The 19730-nt window shown below is 39.3% G+C and overlaps 2 protein-coding genes across 4 annotated transcripts in view; one reads left to right on the forward strand and one right to left on the reverse strand.

Annotated features, from left to right (window-relative positions):
- Positions 1-13742, reverse strand: part of IFT56 (intraflagellar transport 56) — a 55822-nt gene extending 42080 nt beyond the window's left edge. Inside the window, exons 1-4 of one of the 3 annotated variants that reach the window (XM_074539466.1) lie at positions 13435-13652; positions 13029-13166; positions 12603-12701; positions 6587-6701 (exon numbers count right to left, since the gene is read on the reverse strand). In XM_074539466.1, coding sequence (XP_074395567.1) covers positions 6587-6701; positions 12603-12701; positions 13029-13166; positions 13435-13437 — 355 coding nt within the window. In that variant the 5' untranslated portion in view covers positions 13438-13652. Of the gene's footprint in view, positions 1-6586; positions 6702-12602; positions 12702-13028; positions 13167-13434 lie in introns of all 3 variants that reach the window. The other 2 variants (XM_074539467.1, XM_074539465.1) reach the window with 2 other exon arrangements.
- A 2930-nt stretch (positions 13743-16672) lies between these two features.
- GUCY2C (guanylate cyclase 2C) overlaps positions 16673-19730 on the forward strand; it is a 54012-nt gene continuing 50954 nt past the window's right edge. The window contains exon 1 of the mRNA XM_074539484.1: positions 16673-16865. The gene's annotated coding sequence lies outside the window, so the exon portion shown is untranslated. The remainder of the gene's footprint in view (positions 16866-19730) is intronic.

The following is a 19730-nucleotide window of genomic DNA, read 5'->3' on the forward strand; positions in this document are numbered from 1 at the left end:
CGTTAGCCCACATTATTTAACACTTAAAAACAGGCAAAAGATGAAATCTGAGTTTTGATGGTGTGCATGGATATATGTAGGGTGGAAAAGTGTCCTGCTTCATAAGATATTATAAGATACTAGCTATCTGATATTCTTTAAAATAAATTGCTTAAAATCCCACACGAATATAGCCCTGTCAATATAGTAAGCAGAAATATGGAAACATTCAACATCAGCAGCTTCTTTTCTCTCAGTGTCAAATGCATTCTTTAAGGAAGACAAGGCAACATATGAACAAGGTCAGATTAGTTTTCAGAAAGAATGGGGTCATGAATATTGGATAAAGATGCTGTCAATCACTGGAGCAGGAAGTGATACAACTGCCTCATCAGAGACAATGATTTTTAAGGGACATTCAAAGGACATTAGTTTGCTTTTTGTTATACTGAATTTCATTGTCACTGATCTATTAATACTACAAGGAAGCACAATCTCCTTTTCTTGTTCTACTTTTGCAAGACAATGACTCTTTTTTTATTTTTTAAATCAGTACTAAGAAATCTTGGGATCATAACATACATGATCATAATGCTGCATGGCAACAAACTGGACCCTGCTTTAGGTATAATATTGGCCTTGTACTCAAGCATTGAAGTAGCTGGATGAGATTTATCTCTTTACACCTGGAAAAGCATTGATATTCCTTTCCCAGAATTTTTGTCATGATCAGCGCTGATTTACCAGGCACTTGCATCATAGCTGTCATAGATGTTAAAAGTGTTCTGTATATTTTTATGTGCTGACACTGACATGCACCTACTGAAGTATTTGTTAAAATATAATAAGCAATTACAGTAAGAATGAAGACATTGTTGAAGACGTCTTCACTAGTTATTAAACAAAGCGTCAAACTTACTAGAAATGGCAGCTCAGATCTTTGTGGGTTCCATATTGCTGTCCCAGGCAGTAAAAAGATGATGAAATAGAGTCATGGACAATCTGGAATTTGTCCCCTCTCATAAGAGTGCAAGGCACTGCTGGTTATGCATCCAGCATTAACAAATCCCATCTAGCACATAATGCATATTCTGTAGCAGCCCTTCACACATCAACAGGCACAAAACACATGTTAAACACACCTAGCAGGAGCTGGTAGCAATGGAGCAGGGCTTAGAAGGCTCCATCCTGATGGTAGAAAATACCACTAGAGGAAACCTTATTCTCCTTGTCCCTGAGAAACAACATTCTGCTCATCTGAACACAGTAGCTGAATGAAGCCCTCTGTGTCTGAAACCAAAGCTTCACTGGTGGAGGGGGAAAATGAAAGGGAATGGGAAAAATGTTAAAAAAACCCCATGGGCCAGCAGTGAGGTTTACATTTACACCCATTTGAACAACTCAACTGTTCAGAATTTTCTTGAATGAAATATATGGAGGATATTCACTGAAATTTTCCCATTCCTACAAAACTTAAATGGCAGTTCAGCTATGTTCAGTTACTTGCAATACACACACATTTAATTTCAGTCATCCTAAGCACAAAGTAAATTAAAGATAATCAAATTAATTACTCCTAGGCTGTAGCTTCCACTATACTTAAAAAAACAAAACAAGAAAATAAGGTTAGTAGCTTTTAAACATGTGATATTTTTACTTGTGCACTTTGGAAGTTCCATTTATGAAATGGCTGCTTCAAAACCTCAGCTAAAATGCACCAAAAATAACTACTGTTCTTAAGACAGAGAGTACAAGCAACAAAGCAGATAAAAATCATGCAGCTGAACATGCAATCATAAGAAAAGAAAAACCCAGGAACTGTTCTGTGCCTGCTTGTAACCGAACATTTTCTCTGGTGATAACTATTTCACACCTGAAAAACACTATTTCACAAATAAGAAAAACTGGTTTGGAAAAGATCATTGTTCTTACTAACCCATCTCTGTTCAGCTTTTGTACAATATTGCTCGTTTCAATATAGGCTGTAAAATGAGTTCTCTGTTTAGTTAAACCACATTCAGATCTGACACATGCAGAGATGTGAAGAAGCAAAGTAATTACAAAGTTTTTCCCATCAAAAATTGGAAGGGATTAAAAAACCCCCAACTTTAATGAATGGTTCAGCAATACAACCCTGTCTGTGCATGAATCTTAAATTTAATTCTAAGATTCCATTTATCCTGAAAAGACTGTTTTCCATAACAGACTTAACTGTAGCCCCACTTATGTGCACATTTTGTGGTTTAAAAGAACAACTTTAGTTCTTATGCTTTAGTTCTTAGTTTCTTTCTTAGTGCAAGCCAACAGCTTCTGAAAGCACTATGCTGGCTTCTAAACACTTGGATCAGTTGCCAGGATCACAGTCCAAGTGTGCCAGGCTGAGTTTCTGTTCTTGGGCCTTTGCAAAGCAAAGAACTGGAAAAGCAACATAAGAGTATTAGTTTGTATAATGAAAAAATAATAATTTGTTGTTATTAATATATTCTTAATCAAGATCAATAGTTTAAGCCTCATTCTCTCAAGACAAGATTGACTACTCAGAGCACAGAAAACATATGTTCAGCCAATGCATGAGAAGACAGATGGCAAAAGGAGTCAGCAAAGCATCACTTGACAGCTTTACTATGGGATGACTACAAAACAACAGTAGCTGACTTGGAAGTAACTCCACCTCAGAACTAGGAACATGAGTGACTGCAATGTGAGCGGACAACAGGGGAAAAGGAGAAGCCAGAAATACCTGAAAGGATTTTGGAAGAAAGCCTAGAGGAGGTAAAATACAGTTGTAATGAAAAACCTTCAAGGAAGGATTTTTCTTTATTGCCTTTTTGTTCTACTTCTTAGGTTATATTTGCAGTAATTCTTTTTTATATGACTTTTTATATTCAGTCTTATTCTTTCCTGAGAGGATCATAGAATGGCTTAGATTGGAAGGGACCTTAAAGATTTTTAATTCCAACCCCTGCTGTAGCCATAAACACCTTGCTCAAGGCCTTGTTCAGTTGGCTTTGAACATTTCCAGGGATAGAACTTCCCTGGGCGACCCCTCACCACCTTTACAGTAAAGAATTTCTTCCTTGTATCTAATCTAAACCTACTCTCTTTCATTCATTTCATAAAAGCCATTCCTCCTTTCTTCTATCACTAGATGCTTCAGTTAATGGTTCTTGTTCAGCTCTCTTTTAAGTCCTGTCTAGGGTACTGGAAAGCCTCAATGAGGTCTCCCTGAACTCTTTTGTTCTCCAAGCTGAAAAATCCAATTCTCTAGGAAAGGTGCTCCATCCCTCTCATCATTTTGGTGGCCTACTCTGGACTCGCTCCAGCAGGTCCATGTCCTTCCTATGCTGGGGACTCCAGAGCTGGATGCAGCACTGCAGGTGGGGTCTCACCAGTGCAGAGCAAAGGGGCAGAATCCCCTCCTTCATCCTGCTGCCCACGCTCCTTTGGATGCAGCCCAGGATACAACTGGCTTTCTGTGCTGTCAGTGCCATTGCTGGGTTGTGCCCAGCCTCTTGTCCACCTGCACTCCCAAATCCTTCTTGGCAAGGCTGCCCTTGATTCCTTCATCCCCCAGCTGGTGTTGATACCAGGGGTTGCCCCAACCCAGGTACAGCACTTTGCACTTGGTTGTGCTGAACTTCTTGAGGTTCTCACAGACCTCTCAAGCCTGTCCAGATCCCTGTGGCTGGCATCCCATCCTTCAGGTGAGTGAAGAGCACCACTCAGCTTGGTGTTATCTGCAAACCTGCTGAAGGTGCCCTTGGTCCCTTCATCTGTGTCATTAATGAAGACATTAAATAACTCTGGTGCCAATGCAGACCCCTGAGGGACACCACTGGTCACTGATGCCCACTGGGACTCTGAGCTGTTGTGATCACTACCCTCTGGATCTGACTGTCTGACCAATTCCTAATCCACCTAACAGCCTACCCATCAAATCCATATCTATACAATTGTGAGAGAAGAAGGTTGTGAAGAACTGTGTCAAAAGCTTTACAGATAAATGACATCAACAGCCTTTCCCTTGCCCACTGATGGAGTCACTCCATCACAGAAAGCCACTAAGTTGGTCAGGCAGAACTTGCCCTTGGTGAAGCTGTGCTGGCAGTCCTTAATGACCTCCCCATCCCCTCTATTCCATGAAGTTTGAATCAAACAACAAGCTAAGAGATCAATCCATTTCTATTATAAAATAAAGATAAAACCTTGCTCCACAAGAGATTGTGGACTATGCATCTGTATGAATACATTAATTACCTCATGGCTTTTAATGATAGTTTCCTAAATTTTAAGTATCCTGCTAATTTTTCCTCATTAATGGAATGGTGGCTAACAACCATTTCCTTAAGCAACAATAGTATATGGCAAGAAAGAACTTGATTTGATTTCAAGATATTTACATGTTTGTGTGGAAAATCTATTCCAGAAAGCTAGCTGATACTTATACTCCCTTTCACACAGATATTCTGTCACTGTAGAAATTTAGAACTATAGCTAAAACTAAATTAGTTCTCCTGAATTTGTTTTAGCAGTATGCTACTTTCATGGGTTTAGCATAACTGCAGCAATAAACAGCATGCACTACACAAGAATTCAGGCAAAATAATCCCAAAATAGCAATGGTAAAGAGTCTAATATTAACACTACCTATCATTTTTTCAGTGATATTCAAGGCAATATTAGATAAATGGTGTACTTCTAAAGACTTTTCCTCTTCAAAGGAAGTGTTTTTATTTTCCTTCAAGGTCTTTGCAAAACTGTGAAAGAGAGCACAAGATGATATGGCCTCAGCTGTCAACACTATATTGTAAACAGCCACCACTGATGCAATCCCAAATTGTTAAAAAAACCTAAAAGAGGATCTAACTTAAAAATAAAAAGGTTTAAACTCAATATAAGAAAGATTGAAAGGGGAATATACCACACTTATAAGCTTACAAGTGGAGAAAGGACAAGTATTACAAATCCTCAGCTGTGACTGCTTCCCCACCAAGCTTAAGTAGCCAGAAATCACCAGGATTACAGTACTCACAACAAAGGTCTGGCACCTCATTGTAAGAACTGGCATGCTGTCCTTCTTCAACAATTATGTAAAATCAAGAATTGATCAGGAACTGAACTAATGTGACCACTCCATTATTTTCTGTTCCCTCCCTCAGCTCTTGCTTTTTTAATATTCCCACCCTTGCCTCCAGCACCCAAGTACCACTGTACCCCTTGCTCTGCCACTCACCATACTATTACTAATAAATCTGAATGAGCATGACAAACAGCAACTTTCCCTCTCCTCCAGCTCACAGTTAATAAATGTGCATGCCAGCTGTGTATATGTCATCTCTAGAATGGACTGCTGTAACAAGATATGAAGCTGATGACAATGGCTCCAACTGGTACAGGATGCAGCTGCTTGCTTCCCCCATGCTTTAGGTCACAGTGACACCTCAAAGCTCTATTGCCCATTTACTTTTAGATTCATTTCAAGTTCTAGGCTGCAATCTCCAAAGCTCAAATTGTGGTACATTAAAGATTAAATTATTTGTGAATATTAGAAATTTACACACCTCTGGAACAATGCAAGTCACAAAGCTCTGCATGAGGTTTTTTTACAATTGAAAATAAAAAAACCCATTTCTAGTTGTGGGATTTAAGCTCAGCATGATCTTTTTGAGGATTTTAAAGGGATATGAGAACCTAATTATTTTTTAAAAATGCTCCAAAGCTATCCTTTTGGAAGACATTCTTTCACAGCAGAAGAAAGTACACTACTATTTTCTTCCTACTCTATTTTGCAGTCCAAGAGAAGACTAATGAAAGAACAGAGAAAACCCATCCTTCAATAAGAGTTTTATCCTTAGAAGGCAGGTCAGAAGTGGAGTGGGATATCACTACTACTAATTTTACTTAAAAAGCACTGAGATACTATGGTTATAGAAAACAATCTAAATCACTAAGATACATAAAAAGTGATGGGCAACAAAATTAAACTACAGAAACTTTTTTAGGCAGTAAAAATTGCCCTGGAATCTAATTTTCATTCCTCCTCTTTAAATGAACCCATGCATGTTCAGATTTAAGTAGAATTGTAATAATGTGACTATTGAAGTCTATACCAGGAAGAACCAGATACCTAACATCAGACTTACAAGGCAACAAGACCACCTACGAAGTCACTCAAAATACATAAACAGAGCTCTTGTCTTCATCAGGGAGAATGCTTAGTTCTCTCAGATGCTTATTTTTTTATGATTTCATAATTTAATTTGCTTCATCTGCACTGGCTGAGTGACACAGAATCAGTCAAAAGAAAAGTAATATTTTGTTGCTGGTTGGCATATGCTGGGTTTTGCATTTAGAAATTAATAAGAGAAATTATTTTCCAGATGCTTATTTTAGTTCCAGCTGCTCCACACACCCAAGGTATTTTTCGGAAGGAAACTGCATCATAATTCTCCCGTTACAAGAAAGTTAAAATTAAGTAACCCCCAAACAAAACCCCAAACCCAAAAAACTTTGCTCTCAAGTAATCCTTTATTGCATCCTTTTCTAGAAATTCCTTTAAGTGTTCAAAGCAATAAGCAGTCTTTTCCAACAGAGCACCACATCTCACCTTTCAAGGCTGCTTGTTCTGCTTGCGTGTACATCCCCAGAAAGAAGTAGGTACAGGCAAGGTTCACCCAAACCTCTGGTTTGCAAGTTGCTTGCTTGGTTAAAGCCTCATATTCCTGTAACAGAAGACAGGATTGATTTTTAAAAAATGTGTTATAGTGCATACTTGTATTAAATATAATTCTTTCTTCCACAATTTTACCATGTATCATTAAATTACTGACATCAAACAATTTATTCTGAAGTTCACTGCAGTCCTTACAACAAAACTGTTATTTTAAGCTATATCCCTACTTTTTTGTTTTAACAATATAATGGACCACAGGGACAAGCAGTTCCATAAATCATCACATATAAGGAGGATTTCTGTCAATATTGAAGTTACAGAGATATAAAACATATTTCTATTGTAAATATATTATAATAAAAATATTATTTACATATATAAGCCCCAATATAAGTAAGCTATTAAAGCATCAATATAATCAACTTCTGTTGCTTTCCTAAGTTCTCCTCCAGTCAAAGCCTGGGAGCCATAATCACCAGGGAAATTTCTTAGTGAATACTTACTGAAGCAAGTGTTAAATGTGTTTTTTTAAACCTTTAGGTAGTGTCTAAGTGTATATTAAACCTGTGGAAGTGTGTGTTAAGTGTGAGGTTATGTAATATAATAACATCAAGTGAAGGAAGAAAAATTTTTTTGTACAACTAATAACTAAAATAAATATTTTAAATTATATTTAATTTTATCACATCCTTTTTTTAGTTCCTATTTTTGTCTATGTTTTATAATTGCATATTAGTACAGTGGTACAGATATATATAATTTATAAATGTATAGATGTGTGTATATACATTGGGGATGTGTACTCAAAAATTTTTTACTAAAAGGGTACAGCAAAATTGCTTGGAGACCACTGCATTAAAATGCAAGCCTAAAAATTGGTATTGGGCAAATTCAAGATCTCCTTATAGATGAAGATTAGTAACTTGTAGTAAATATTAATAACCTGTTCCTATCTTTACCATTTCCCATTTTAAGATCTATAGCCAACAGCTACAGAAAGGCTCTTGATAGCATATTCTGATATTTCTTACACATCCACATTGACTACACATCTTTTAATTCTGCCACACAAACTTCTTCATTTCTTGTTATTTGTGAAACAGCAAAACTTAACAGATCAATCTTTCAATCTACTTCTTTTAAACAAAAAAACTTTGCAGCCACTAAACAATTACACTCCTGAAGATAAGCATCTTTTCTCAGAGTAACAGCAGGTACCAAAACCAGAGGCATGGAGATCTCTAAATGCCATTTTTTCCCTGTGTCACAGTTCTGATAGATTCCTAGGAAGGACCATCCCAATGGAAGTGTCTGCTGCTGGTGCTCCTATTCTTCATCCAGCCATGGAGGCACGAAGCATATGGCAAAGCAGGCAGGGTCATGCAAGGTTCTCATCAGACCTGCAGTAGGAATGTCATCCATGCACTCCAGAGCACTGCAAGCCACTCATCCCTCCCAGCAAAACAGCCTCTTGACTCTCTCCTTGTTCCCCAAACAGGAATTGGAAGCTCCCTCTACCTAGGGAGAGTTTAGCAGATTGAGCCTCTGTGGGTGGGAGACTTCTTACCTCTGGGGAAGAGGACAGATTATATATATATATATATATATATATATATATATATAATGAGCCATGCCCAAAGGACAGAAAATCCCAGGAACACAAACATGCTGATAACAATAAAGTTTAGAGCTTGTAAGCATAAAGAAATTAATTTTTCTTTGTTGCCAAATAAAAGTAAACTGCACTCTGAAACAGAGAAGAAACTCGTAAGGAGCACCTTAAAAGCCAGCTCAGTCTTGCTAGTATTACAGGGACTAGCTGTCCAACAATATTTACAATAAATAAATATAAATATCATAAACATCATCATAATAATGATTAATATATTTTAAAAGAAAACATTTGCATAGAGGCCAACCTTTCCTACTGAGGCCAGTTTAATCTTGATGTAGGCCTGTCAAGGAGCTCTGAGATATAGGCCACTGCTGTTTATTGGGACCATCTGGAATCTTTCAAAATTCATTCAGATTAAATGCACCCAAAGGTCTCTCTTGACTAGAGCTTCAGGCAGATTAATTAGAAAAGACAAAGTGCACAAACACAAGTCATGTTATGGCCTGGCCCTTCAAAGTAAGCAATATATAAAGAGTGTTCTAGCAGTACCAATGTGAATCAATGGAAACATTAAATAAAAATTAGGACTATCAGTGCTCCTTACCCTGTAGTTCTGGGCCATGTGTCTGGACTATGTGCTGTTGCCCTCTCCTCACTGAAAGCCATTCAACATCAGTCTCTCAAAGACTACTTCACAAGAACTTTCCCCCCTCCTTTCTCAATAAACCAACAAACCCAAACAAACTAAATACTCTCAAACCTGTCCTAAGAGTCAACCTGTGGCATGCTTTTGCCATCCAGCAGTATTAACAACTCCTTGCTATTTTACTGTCCTCCTCCTCATACCTCTATCACTAGACACATGCAGTTTTCCTCAAAAGCAGGCTGCCAGGTCAATTATCCACAACTATGGACATGTACTGACCATGTGGAGGGCCAGCTTAATGCCCTTATTACATGTCTGATTCTTCAAGCCCATAAACACAGATGCTGAAGAGCCAATAAACAAGCCAACATATATGGCTGCTCAACATTTGCTCAATGAGATACTTATTGTAACCTGGCTACAGACATCATAGAGATGCCTAGAGAACTCCCAGAGCTAAAAAAATCCAGTTCTTACTTTGTCTTCAGCTATCAGGAACTGGAGTGTACCTGTATTCTCACACTTCTCACAGAATTACTCAAGCATGACCAGATACTGCCCATGACTGAACAATTACCCTAGTACAGCCCTGGTCCTTCCATGACTTACAATTTGACTAAAATTATCCTGAACCAAGCTGGCAGGAGGTCCTGATCAGTGAAGTGGTGGAATTGCTCCTACTTCTCTGCCAGGTGGCACAAGATTGGAGAGACTGTGGCTGGCTAGTTGTAGGATTTTGACAGAAACAATGCCTTGAAGGCTCTGGCCCAGGGATCATTCTTTGCTCTCATGTGCACAGCTGATGAACCAAAATGGCATTAGCATGTCCAGCAGCTGCACCATGTGTGCCTAGAAGCAGAGGGTACAGACTGCAAGTGTGAAACTTGTTCTTGAATCCAACCAAGAAAAGCACCTGCCTATGCCAATTTGTCTCATAAATTTTTAAAAATATATGTATAGATATAGGTCTATATATCTATAGACATAGATCTAGATCTATACATTTTTAAATATCGGTATGCAGATTCAGATATTTAAAAATGTAATAAACCATCACTTTCTTAAGGCCCCAGCTGATTCAATTTATAAGACCAGGCAGCTCAGAAACAGAATAATTGGCCTGATGCTCTAGTTCTGGCACTTGGATGACACTGGGAAATTTTTCAGAAGATTTAAGATTAGAGCCATGAACAAGTGGCAGCTGCTGCAGAAAGATAGATGAGTTTTTTCTGCATTTTTTCCCATTATGGATACCAGATGTGGAAGATTCCAGAAAACTAATTAGATGTCACCACATACTGGGAAAGCTCTGGTTGCCATATGACGCCAGGAAGGCACAAGCTACTCAGTAAAAAATAAATCTGTCCATGAAGGAAGCTAGTCAGTCCCTCAGGAAGAACTGCACCATCACTGCTGAAGAGTCATCCCATTGCAATAGCATTTGTAAACTGGGGTACAGCAGTGGGGATGATCCCACCAGACCAGTGGCAGTGGCATAACCTTTGAGAAAGGAAGAAAGTATGACCCCAGTGAGGCTGAGGTTACTGCCCTACCTAGAGGACATTTGACTGTTGTTGGTGTGCCTGTGATAAGAGAATGTGAATTCTCTCACTTGAATGCGACAGAGATTTCGCTGTCTATCTCTCTGAAGATATTCCTGGAGCTGGAATGGACGTCTGTGTGTTTTTCACTTATTCCCTGTTTCTCCTGGTGGTGCATGATGGCCACCTCATCACAACTCCCAAGCTTCTCCAAAAGTTGCTATGCAACCAACATGCCTGGCTCACTATGAAAGCATCATCATTAATAAAAGCATGGAAAAGTGTGATTTCTGAAGACCCTCATCAGGTACACGGACCATGAACTGTTATACAGTGACACACACTATGTGTTGTCACTTGCAGGAACACATAGTGTGAATCATTTAGGTTATATACAATGTCATTCTGGATAATTCAGCAGAATCTTTGACCCATATTATTTTATCTACAGTGCTTTTGGCACTCCCCAAAGAGTGCTCCAAGATCTCAAGGACATAGATTATCAAGGAATTTGTCCTTGAGAATACAGCAACAACACCTCTGGAACACAGCAGATGAGATAGCAGCATTTTACACTTTAACATGGAATTTGATAACTAAAAGGCACTTCAGCCTCCACGGTGGAATGAGACCTACAGTCTTAGAAATTAAAACTAGAGTGTTCTGTCCCCAGAGAAACTACACTGAGATGCACAGGCTCATTTCCCACATGTCACCACAAAATTACAAAGCTATCAGGACTTATCATTGTGCAAAAAAACAGCATTAAATCCGGGAAGACAAGCCCTGTGATCTCTCACTTAAAACATACGCAATCAATCAAACTACAAATCGCTCATACAAACCTTTTATTGTCCCTTCTTGGGCAGATAACCAGGAAAAAGAAGGCTGTGTTGCAGTGTCTAAAAGCCCGAATCAAGAGCATCACCTAGTGGTGAATCAAACACCACATGCAAAAACTAATTAGGAAAATTCAAAAAAAAGCAGTCGCCTTTTCGTTGAAGGAAACATGTAAAATCTACTCTGGCTATAAAAGCATCTACTGGGTATTTCTCAACCAGAATTTATTTCAAATTTATTTTCAAACTGTTTCTTATTTCAAAGAAATTGCAAGTTATTTTTCATCTGTATATGAACATTTTTCTTTTTTTAAACTTGCACTGCCTATCAACACCCAATACCTGAATGTAAATTAACTACAGCTACTGATTGTTGTATTCATAATATCTAAATCTCACAAGTCTAAACATGAATATTAATTTACTGTGATGTTCTGCAATACTTCTATACTGTGTTCACCATCCATTTGATTCACTGAGCATTTCTAATAACTCTAACAGATGTTTCAATTTTTAAAGGGCAGAGTGCCTTGTGCCTTTCTTACTTAGAAGCTTTAGAGTTTTCACCTCATGTATGCATTCTTGTGCGTGTGACCATTTATCTAAGAGAGAAAATATCATTGTTCGATAATCTATTTATTTTCTTTTTATTATCTTTTGTTAATACTTTAAATTAACATCTGTTTCTAATATTGATTCTAGGGAAAGCAAGTTCAAAGATTGGAAAACCAGCTACACTTCACAGTGAGGGGACTCAACAGAACTGTAAGAGGCAAACATATTTGAACAATTACCATATATTTTAGTGCCTTAAAGCTTTTAGAAAAAAAGACCACCTCATTTAATTAAATTACCTAATACAAGAAAATGCAAAGAAGACCAATAAAGTACATTAAATAGTCAGTAGCATCAACCTCTAAAGAAAGAATTTTTTCATACCTATCACAGATAAGCTACACAATGAAGACAGAAATATTATTAAACCTGAAAAATGAAACTGTGGAAACCTAGCTGCAAAAAGGGAATGATGGATTTAGGACATGAACATTCAACAGAACAAATTAAGCTACCGACCCTAGTATGAAATAAGTCAGTAGATAATATTTAACAAGTTCTATTTTCATAGGCAAAATACCATTTTTCACCCAATCCAAACTGCTTCCCAGAGCATCTGCCTTATTACTGTACATTTGTACCTTAACTGGCCAGCAGGGCTGTTCCCTACTGCAGACCACCTTCCTCCTGCTGCCATTATTTTATCACAACATCCCAGTTTCCAACCTCGGGAAGCAGGATTTCCCCACCTTACCTCCAGAGCTCTCTTGTAGTCACCCAAATGAAACGCACAGTATCCAATCCAAAGGCTGCCATCCTCCTCCTCCTCCTCCTCCGCCACGTGCTGCTTAAACTTTGCAGAGAATAAAGAATATAAGAATTTTGTCAGCTGCCAGAGTTTCTAAAGCCCCACAGATAACCAAAGCAATACTAGGCTATCATATATCACGGACGGTTTGACAGCTGTGGATGCTGCTGGGATGGAGCTGCTTTCACATTTCCAAGGGCAGCAGCAGGCAGCCCTCACAGGCCAAACCCGGCTCTGTGAAGCGGGGAGCAACAGATGCCGCTTCAGGGCCCCAGGGGGGCGAGAGGGTCCCAAGGCAAGGGAAAGGATGCTCTCGCCCGGCAGCCCGAAGGGCACAGAGTCGATACCGCTCTCCCGAGGAGAGCCCGTCACCTCCAGCAAGGCGATCGCGCCGGTGAAGTCCCTCTGGGCCAAGAGTTCTTCCAACTGCGGCACCTCCTTCCCTTTCTTCCTCCGCCGGTCTCCCGGCGGCGGGGTACCCGCCACGGCCGGCTTGGCCCGAGAGAGCATCTGGGGCAGAGAGCAAGGAGGAGCTGGCTCAGAGCGGGCTCTCCCTCGGCGGTGCCTTCTCCGCCGCGTCCCCTGTCCCGCCGCCCCTCACCATCCTGCGATCCCTCACCATCTACCATCCCTCACCGCCCTGCGATCCCTCACCATCTACCATCCCTCACCGCCCTGCGATCCCTCACCATGCTACCATCCCTCACCGCCCCACCGCCCCTCACCATCCTGCGATCCCTCACCATCTACCATCCCTCACCGCCCCGCCGCCCCTCACCATCTTGCGGCCGGGCCCGGGCTCCGCGTTGCGCCGGCGGCGCCGTTGCCAGGGTAACGGCGGGATGGCGGAAGGCCGCTGCGAAAGGGCGCCGGCTGGCGACCGGCGCCGTCTCCAGGGTTCCGCCTCCCCTGCGGCGAGCGGCGATCTTCGCGGCGGCCGCCTCAGTGAGACGCGCGCTGGTTCCTCCCCCAAAGCCCGTGGCGCTTCCTCTCCTCGCCTTTGGGCCCTGGCCTGAACATCCGGGGCCTTGGCACTTGGCGCCAACAACGCCGTGGATTTGGGACAGAGTGGCTGGAAAGCAGCCAGGTGGAAAAGGACCTAGGGGTGCTGGCTGACAGCGAGCCAGCGTGTCCAGGTGGCCAAGAAGGCCAATGGCATCGTGTCAGATAAAATGTGGACAGCCCCTGTACACTCGTGAGGCCACACCTCGAACCCTGTGTCCAATTTTGAGCCCCTCACGACAAGAACGACATTGAGGGGCTGGAGCTTGTCCAAAGGAGGGCAGCAAAACTGCTGAGAGATGTGGAATAAAGGTCTAATTGTCCCAAAATAGGGTTTTTTTTCACCCGGTGTTCGAGGCCAATCCACACAGAGTCAAGGTCTTTGATGTATTTACAGTTCTGCACAGAAGGGGGTGCTGAGTGGCAAGCGCACAAAGCCAGCATGACAACTACCAAAACTTCTCATTGTTTATCCATTTTAGCAAACAAAGCATTAAGGTCCATTATCCGCAAATTACATAGTACCCTTAATAATTCGTATTCTTCTATTGATTAATGAGTCTCTCACTTTTAATGCTGATTAGCCCACACAATCTATTGGGTCAGTACCATCAGTCAGTGGTCACAATTTACCCACTGCCAATTACCTTGTACCCAGCTGGGGCTGATTTAGCACAGTCGCTAAGCTGTCTTTATTAGCTTCTTCCTTTGCTTGGGGGTTCTGCCATTCCTTATGGCCTATAAATTCTACATTCCTTTTGTCCACTATCAGTGGTACATCCTTATTCCCAAGCTTTGTTAACCTCCATGTAGGTCTGAGATCATTGAAACATGTGAAGCCCTAAACCTTGACAAGGCAGTTCTACCAATAACTAATTTTTCTTTCTAACACCTGGACATCACTTAGAGCTTGCTTGTTAACTGTTCCCTGTTTAACAGATTAAATCTCTTTTTGATTAGTTTTGAAAGTATACAAAGATAATTATCAAAGAACATATTTTCTTAAGATTAATAATGTAAGGATGAGTGGCTGAAGAAGCTGGAGCTGTTTAACTTGGAGAAAAGGAGACTCAGATGAGATCTTACTGCTTTCTACAGTTACCTGAAGCAGGGGTTTAGCAAGGTGAGGGTTGGTCTCTTCTCCCAAGTGACAAGTGGAAACAGCTTCAAGTTAGGTTGTTGGAGGTTTAGACTGAGGTTTAGACAATTAGGAAAAAATTCTTCACTGAAAGGATGGTCAAGCATTGGAACAGGTTCTCCAGGGAAGTGGTGGAATCACCATCCCTGGAGTGTTCAAAGGACAAGTAGATGTGGCACTTAGGGACATGGGAACTGACAGACCTGCAGTGTTAGGTTGATGTCTGGACTCAATGACCATAGAGATCTTTTCCAATCTTCTATGATTAGAAATGTCAGTGCGGAGGACTAAAACATTACGCTACTGCTGACAACTCAACTAATTAAAAAACACATATCCATGGACAGAACTAATGAAGTGTCTGCATTTCTACCTTTACCAGGAAAAAAAAAACAGCTTTTGTTTTTGGTATGAATAAACATATCCTGTCAGATTGCAATCATCTGTAATATAGACCAACAGTAAAGAACTGTGTGCTGCTTCTTCAGAGTATGGGTTCCATATTTACTGTGTCCCAGTCACTTCAAGATGGCATGACCCAGGAATGATACACCCAGCTTGGAGCTCTGAGAGATTGCTCTCCAACCAGAAACCACTGGAGCACAACAGCACTGTGACAGTGTCCCTTGATGATGAATGTGCTTTCACACCTCAGGCCACAAAGAAGGAAGGCAGATAATCCACTCTCCCTCAAAGGATTTCTCTGCAGGAAATTAATTTTTAATTACTTAGTCAAAGTGATAAAGAATGTTTGCTAGTGATTTAGTCTGCTTTTATAGCTCTTCTCTATTATGTAAGGAATTATTTCTGTCAAGAGAAAATTAATTTCCATAAATAATTCTGAAATTATTTGCCCTTTCAGAGATTTGATTTCATGTGGTCAAGCAGGTAGTACAATTAGGGAAGATCCTTTTATTTTTTTTTTAAGCATTAGTAACTGAAAATTCAATTTTACTGCATTGCTTTCTTCTGTTTTTTAACAGATTCTTTCAGAAGACCCCGTTGTTCTAAGGATCAACATAAATACAGGTAAAATATTAACTCAAATGAAAGAAAGCTCTCAGCTGCTCCACTGGTTTCTCCCATTTCCAAGTGGCTCCTGAATTTGTATGTGGTGGATCCAAAGCTGGGCAATGCCCAAGAGCTAACAGATACACAGTGTCAGTGGGTTAGGTGTGGGCACAACACTGACAATGTCAGCTATGATAAAAAGTGATAGCAGCATCAAATTGACCAAAATATTTTTAGCCTGTCTGGTGTAGAAATTTTTGCTAAGATGCAATACAAAGTAGGTGTAAATGTTATAGTTTTTCTTCATTTGAAACACTAAGATGACAATTCATAAATAAAAGACAAGTCAAGAAGTTTATCTACTCTAGAATAATACCGGAAAACTGCTGCAGTTCTTACTCCACTGTTCTTTTAGCCAGTGCCATTATCCTAAGCCTATTAGCTGTAAAATTATTAATGATCATGTTTATTTCCACACAGAATTGCTGGGAGAATGGGAATTTACTCACACTAATGGCAGCAAAAGGGAAGTCATGCACTCATGACTAAACACCAAGGTAATCATCAGAGGGTGCAATGAGTGTTTAAATAAAAAACCAGAGACTGGAAAGTGAGATTTAAGAAAAGGAGATGAAGGAAATTTTAAAAAATGAAAGAAAGCAAGAAGTGGAAAAAACCTTATCATAATATAAACTAAAGCAAGAGGTTAGGACATTACCTTTGCATCAGCAACAATCATGTACTTCAATTTCCACAATATCTGGGTAAGATCATGTTCTTTCAGTAATGATGCTTCACTGTGTTCTGTTTCTTGTACCTTTGAAAATGCACCTGACAACATCTGACATCTCAAGATAAATGATACACAAAAGTGAGAGCAATGAAATGCTCCCCTGCTACAGCTACAAAGGCAGTCCCTTGAGAAGAGAAAATGGGAAATGATCCCTTTTAAGCAAGGAACTTGAACAATACTTGCTTCTTTTTTTTTATGGCGCCAGCAACTTCTGAGTCTTGATCTACCCTGGCTGGACCACCCATGATGAGAGAAGCTGAAACGTGTAAGTTGATGGATCATGTGTGCCTTTAATGCTTTTGTTCTGTCTCTATTACCCAGCTCAGGAAGGCAAACAAAATTTGTGTCAGTTAAAGAGCTCCAAATGGTGACATGAAAATTCATCATTTTTATCTTTATTTGGAAAGAGGAAGCTTTAGTTTTCATTCATGTTTATGTCTGTGATTTTTATGGGTCTGTGGAAAATGCACCTTCAGAATTTTTCTGATATTTCCAGCATGTACATGTCATCAAGATTCAGTCAAGTTAATAAAAAAACTGTTCTTGTATTTGATTTTAGCATTACATTTAAATAAGTTTTTAGAAGTTTATATATGTAGAACCAAAGGAGGGGAGGCAAGACAATCCACTGGTCCAGTATGAGTCAGTAATAGAACTGAAGATGGAGTGCATGGAGAGCTGTGTCTGCACAAACTTATCCAAGCCAGAAAGCCACATCACTGCAGGTGCTGTGTCCCAAAGAATGCAGTTGTACTGGCCCAGGACATGTGCTTATATATCTGCACAATGTTCCACTGCCATCTGGATTTACAGAATCAAGTGGGCACTAGCTTGAATATCTCGTAACTCCATCCCAGCACATAGTATAAACATGTGTAATGTTTAATAGAAAGAGGTCAAGGAAACTGAAATATATGTCCAGGACATAAATTATTACACATTCAAGCCATTTACCTTTGTAAAGATAAGCAGAACAGATGTTTGCCTATTAAGGATAGCTTACATTTGTCTCTTGACAGAGATGTATCCTGCTGATACATGTGTAAAAGAGGCAAATCAGTATGCTGAAAAGGTGAATGTGTCCTGTCACCTTGGAAGCAAAGTCCTTTTGAGAAAGAAACCAGTAGTTAATAGTAAAAACTTCCTACTATTTATTTTTGTAGTATACAAGTTAGGTGGATAAATAATATTCACATCAAAATGTATATATGTGTTGGGAAAGAGTTAACAGGAAGAAGACTTTCTTAATTGAGCTAGATGTTTATGACACATCACATATTTAGCTTCATCTTGTGGTAGTGGCAACATAATAGATCAATAGGAAGATGGGGCCACCACCCAAGCTGTTGGTAATATGATGCAATTCCACTTTCCTTATCCTTGTCTGTAGTGTTCCTCTTACTAGATTGGTAACTTCTGATGAGAACAGTCAGTGCTTTGCAGTGTAATTTCATTCTAATCTGTGCCAGCAACTAAATTATGGCAGGAACCTGAACTCTCAATAACCCATGGCAATGGCTATATTATCATGCTCTACTATCAGGATCATGCATCACATGACCCACTTGTTTTTATGTTGATTTACAGACTTGTTGCTTATCAGTTGCTGGTTCCAAAGGATAGTGTTTGCAAAATCTTTCTTTATGTTCTTTTGTAGTAAATGAGAAAGAAAAAAAGATCAGTTCTGAAAAGTCAATATAGCTGCTATGCAGCTTGTATACGTGTATACTATATCTATGTATACAGCTGCTATATATGTATACTATACAACTATATTGATAATAATTTACATTATTGTCGTCTAAACCTAGATAGTAGAAGTGTTTTAAAAATAATTTAAAATATGGGAAAACATTGTTTCATATCCCTCGTCTCCTCTCTCCTATTGAAAGTTAAAGAAGACATCTTTATATTCTCCAGTTGACACCATTAAGTTGCTGACATTAAATAAACACAGATGTTACAGTCCTGTATTTTTTTCTTTTCTGTCTGTTACCATATTTGTGATTCCAACTTCTAACAAAACTGAGAAAAGGGAAACTGAAACATTTCTATTTTATTTTTCTTCAATCTCATTTTTGGAATCTTTTTAAAGACTGGGTAGAAGCTGTTGAAGTCCCAGACAATCAGTATAATTTGGAATCAGACTTAGTAATAGTGGTTAGAACTTGAGAACAACATCAGTGTTTTTCAGGATTTATCCTGTTGGCTAAGTATGATGAACTATGCAACATATAATGTCTCATGCATATTTCTTATTAAAAATTCTGTATTTTATGCAAACAGTGTTGACACCCTTGCTTATTCAAAAACATAGACATGATAGGTTTTGTGCCACTGAAATAAAGGAAATTTGTTTTCAGAGTTAGTGAGAATTAAGAACATCAGTACATCTACTGTTATTTTTATTTAGAATCTTTTCAGATTTTTTTTGTCTCTCCCTTCTTCACATTTCTCAGTTCTGCAATGCTGGAGACTTACAGCATCTCTTTTATTTTAATGGAACCTCATATTCTTGTGTACTGTCAAAGTTCCTGGCTCTGGAGAAAATAAAAAATAATGTGCAATTGTGAAAAGCATAAGCTGATCACAACAATTGTCATTAAGAGAAATAATTGTAGCAAAATATTCAGGGAAAAATTCCATTTTGAAGGACACTGTCAAAATATGTTATTCTGCAAAATAAGATGATTGTATCACAATGCATGCTTCTTTACAAACCAGTGGCTTGAAAAATGTTGCCTTGGTTGTCTTTGGTACCAAAGAAATTGAAGACAAGCTGACAATATGTTTGTGTTATTTTCAGATTTGTTAGGACTATTGTTACTAAGTACCACAAGTAGCAGTTTGACTGACTGTAGGTACTTGATACTATCACATAAGTCTTTGGCTCTTCTGAGATTTCTGGATTTTTCATTCTCTGACTATCCTTGAATTTTCCAGAAGACAGAGAGAAACTTCTTAGAGTAGTTTTAGATCAGGAAGTCAGTGCTGATTATCAGTTGCAAATACACCCTATAATATCTAGTAATTTATTATTCAATAAATCCTAGGGCAGAAGCAATACAGTGCTTTAAAGTACTGCAGAACCAGGCACTGAAAGTCACTTTTCACTAAAACCGATGATACA

The sequence above is a fragment of the Zonotrichia albicollis genome, chromosome 4 (genome assembly GCF_047830755.1).
Source record: "Zonotrichia albicollis isolate bZonAlb1 chromosome 4, bZonAlb1.hap1, whole genome shotgun sequence".
Taxonomy (NCBI): domain Eukaryota; kingdom Metazoa; phylum Chordata; class Aves; order Passeriformes; family Passerellidae; genus Zonotrichia; species Zonotrichia albicollis.